The 3,759-nt window shown below is 42.7% G+C and overlaps 1 protein-coding gene across 2 annotated transcripts; it reads left to right on the top strand.

Moving 5' to 3' along the window:
• Window positions 1-463: 463 nt before the first annotated feature.
• Window positions 464-3,759, top strand: LOC147443077 (uncharacterized). Of its 2 annotated transcripts, XM_086529781.1 has the most exons (3): window positions 464-929; window positions 2,219-2,432; window positions 3,308-3,759. In XM_086529781.1, the coding sequence occupies exons 1-3, from the start codon at window positions 648-650 to the stop codon at window positions 3,430-3,432; spliced, it is 621 nt and encodes a 206-aa protein (XP_086385907.1). In that variant the 5' UTR covers window positions 464-647; the 3' UTR covers window positions 3,433-3,759. The 2 variants fall into 2 exon arrangements, 1 of the variants encoding a protein (XP_086385907.1); XR_015190306.1 differs by lacking the exon at window positions 3,308-3,759 and having other exon boundaries at window positions 791-929; window positions 1,133-2,361.

Below are 3,759 nucleotides of genomic sequence, written 5' to 3'. Positions count from 1 at the left end.
ATTTTGGGCACCCAACTTTTTGCAAATGGTAGTGTGTAACCTCCCTAAGAGCAAGTACAACATCTCGGATCAAAAGTTCAACCAGTACTTGTAGGAAAGGAAGCTCGATAAATGTAAATCCTTTGATTCCTTTGCATCTTGGTCATGGCATCTTTACCAATAATTCTTCTGCATCTTAGGCATCACCTTGATTGTACGCACTTGTGGGTTTTTTGTTGCAATGGTGACTTTTTTATGTGAAGGCGCCTTGATTAATTAAGAAGACGGGATGGGCCTTCTTCTTAGTTGACCCCAGTGTTGCCATGAGGTGTCCAGGATTCACACAAAAAAACCCTCTTGAAAGACCATGGCGCCCCTGTGTGACACGGGACTTAAACTGTCGAGTTTGAGGGAGAAAGCCACGAATGATATTAAAAAAATCAAACTATGGACGTAAACACTGTTGGAAGTTGTTTCTTTAGAGAGACCAAAGGCCAGGCAGGATTCCTCACTAGCGTATGCGAAGGCGTTGATCAGGGAGTCGAACTCGTCACTAGCGTATGCGAAGGCGTTGATCAGCCAGCGATACTCCAGAGGAGAGCTGGAGAGAGAGTACGTGTGCACAGTGCGCTCATCGTCGGCATTGGTAATGTGGGTACGTCGTGCTGATGGCTTTACTATCACGGTCATCGACATTACCTGCAGGCCGAAGAAGCCTGCACGGTAGTAATGGAAGGACGAGGCATAAGAAGCAGAGACCGACGTGGCTTGGATCTGTCATCAGACCTTCCTCTGATCCATCGTGCAGGAGGGAAAATGGAGCTCATGCAGAGCCACCAAGCATAGATGACCCACATGATCACCCCGTCCTCCCACAGCTGCCGCTTAATTCTCTCTCCACAAGCCCCGAAGGTGCTCCAGATCTCCTACAGTTGTTTAAAATTTTCCAGGTTTTTACTCACAGCCCCTTTTCCATGTTCGTAGTATCATGCGGTTATGTCATGCGCTTATAGTATTGAAGCATCTCTGTGTGTGTGTGTGTGTGTGTGTGTGTGTGTGTGTGTGTGTGTGTGTGAGAGAGAGAGAGAGAGAGAGAGAGAGAGAGAGAGAGAGAGAGAACGCTGATAATGAACTCAGTACTGGGTTCTTGCAGGACTCTTGAACAACAGCTTCGCCTCCTTTGTATGCTGCCCATTTGCCATTCTTTCTTGCTGCTCTAAGCTCTGACGTTGAGCTCTGCTGTCTAATTGCACCCATCTCTAGGGGGTATGGGTGCACAACTATCTGCACGGGGAAGTACAAGCTTGAATTGCGTCAAGCTGACTAGCTCCATTCTACGTCAAATTGGGTGTAAGATCTGGTACAAGAGTGGGTGTGTTGTTAGGTCTCAGCAAATCTACTAGACCTGTATACGAGGGAGTCGAGAATTTTCAGGTCAATGTCGGGGCCTCTGTTGATGAGCCAAACAACCGTTTCGAAACATTGTGGGCTGCTTTTTTGGTTGTGTTGGGCTCTAGTCTAAGGATAAATAACAAGTCATCTATTTTTTATTTGTCATATATAACATCCACGTTACGTTATAATTTTTGTGTTTGGGAGCATATGTTAGTACCTAGTTCTACACCCACTATTGGGCATTGATAACATTAGTGGGGATGTCGTGGTATTTAGTCAATACTATGCATGATGGAGCTGATGGTTATATTGTCTTATGGGTGACTACCATGGGTCTATACCTTGCACTTTCCTTTAAGGGTGAATCTGGGCTTATCCTGGATTCATCTAGGTATATAATTTTTGTAGCTCGATTTGTATTGCACATCTTCATATGTATATTGATGGTACATGACCGTACATGTCAACCTTGGGTAGCAATGACACCTTGCATAGGCAAGCTTCGCTTACATTATCAAGACGACATTAGATAGGAGGACTTCCATATTATGCGTCTTGAGGGGTGTGATGTTCTCTTGGGGAGGCCTAGGCACCATAAGAACAATATGCTAGTGGACTCTCAAGCTAGAAAGGCCCAATTGAAGAATGCAAAGGCAGAGATCTAAAATTGGATGTGAAACTCTGGGGCAAGTCAAAAATAGGTAAAAGTGGGGGCTCCCATTTTTGGGCCACATGTGGATCAAACCTATGTGCACGTGTCCTTGGTCACGCTTATGGCTGTGAGCATTGTAGATTTTGTGTAGTTGCATGAGGACCATCTGCTTATGGCTGCTTGTCTTTGCAGTTTAATAGACCTGAAAGCACACCTCTACGAATGTTGGTGAATGTAACGCTGATTGGGACTCTTCAATCGATTCGCCTGCTGGTGACGCATGATGCCTGTGTACAAGATGTTATCAAGGCATCTCTCAAAGCTTATGCCAAAGAGGGTCGACTTCCGCGCCGTTGCTTCAAACATCAATCTTATGGGCTACATTATTCTCCATTTTGTCTAGAAAGTACGCGCTCATGTTCTCTCTCTTGTGTGTGTGTGTGTGTGTGTGTGTGTGTGTGTGTGTGTGTGTGTGTGCGTGCGCGCGCACGCGTGGGTGTGAGAGTGTGTTAATAAAAAGAAGAAAATGGTATAAGCTTTCTATCACCCAAGTATGGTAGATTGGTTATGCCATTTCCCTCTTGAACACCGAGTCTTGAGTTCTACTCTCGTCGGATAGATCTTTGAGGTCTCTTGGGATAGTTTTCTACGATGTTAAATTTCTCTTCCTCTTCTTCTTCTTCTCTCTCTCTCTCTCTCCCCCCTTTCTCTCTCTCTAAATAAATAAATAAATAATATACATAATAAACACTAACGAAAATTACCAAAATACTCCTATAATTTGTGGGAATTTCCAATATACCCTTGTATCATTTTGGAATGGATTTTCCATTATTATTGCATACTGTAATCTTTCTATATAATAGTGTTTTAGACAAAATTTTCACCAATGAGCTCACAAATAGAGGCATTCTTGTCTAAAAGCGATGAACTATTTTCATCTTATGTGCCCACAATACCATTTAAAAACCTAGTTCTATCATGATTCATATTCTATTGAGGGAGAACCAATCTCCCTGTGAAGAGTTGCAAACAAATTTTCGTTAGAGATGTTTGATTGAGAGGTTAATGAGGGGTATTTTGGAGAAATCGAAGTGCATTTTGGGAATTTTTGGTCAAATATGAGGGGTGTATTGGGAATTTTTGAAATTAGAGGGATATTTTGGGAATTTTCACAAGGGATATTTTGGTAATTTTTCCTAAACAATTTGCATGCATACAAAGCGAGAGAGAGAGAGAGAGAGAGAGAGAGAGAGAGAGAGAGAGAGATTTTGTATGCAGGTATAGACCCCACAGAGTCTATGTGTAGTTTGATGACACGCAACTTTTATCTCTCTCCAAGCTCAAAGAAACTCTGCGACTTTAGAGAGAGGAAGGCATGGTGGAAACTCTTCAGGCTTTATTGACAGCAGACTCCTGAACTTTTGTCATTAAAGCAGAAATGAAATAGCCTTCTGAAGAGAGACTATAAGCTACAAACCCTCTACAAACAGATGACCAAATATTACTTTTTTTAAACCATCAGCACGGAGAAGGTAGCAGGGAGAAACTTTATACACATCCATGTATTTACAACTACACATACACCCTCCAAGGGCAACATTGGGAACAACCTCCCCATTGGGAAAGTAGGATACACCCATCGAGAATGTAGCTTGTGAGCCTCGAAATTACATCCCATGTTATTACTTTGTAAGAAAGTTGTTTCCTTGAATAATTGAGCTTTCTTTGTA

The sequence above is a fragment of the Adiantum capillus-veneris genome, chromosome 14 (genome assembly GCF_014529385.1).
Source record: "Adiantum capillus-veneris isolate H3 chromosome 14, ASM1452938v2, whole genome shotgun sequence".
NCBI classification, from domain to species: Eukaryota; Viridiplantae; Streptophyta; class Polypodiopsida; order Polypodiales; family Pteridaceae; genus Adiantum; species Adiantum capillus-veneris.
The sequence above is the reverse complement of the archived record's forward strand: the minus strand, read 5'-3'. Positions and strand labels throughout refer to the sequence as shown.

Excerpts from the sequence above, each read along its gene's own strand:
- LOC147443077 (XM_086529781.1), top strand. The coding sequence starts at position 648 with ATGGCTTTACTATCACGGTCATCGACATTACCTGCAGGCCGAAGAAGC. Across the intron at positions 930-2,218 it reads AGTTGTTTAAAATTTTCCAG|TTTAATAGACCTGAAAGCAC; the intron begins GTTTTTACTCAC and ends TTGTCTTTGCAG. Across the intron at positions 2,433-3,307 it reads TTCTCCATTTTGTCTAGAAA|GTATAGACCCCACAGAGTCT; the intron begins GTACGCGCTCAT and ends TTTTGTATGCAG.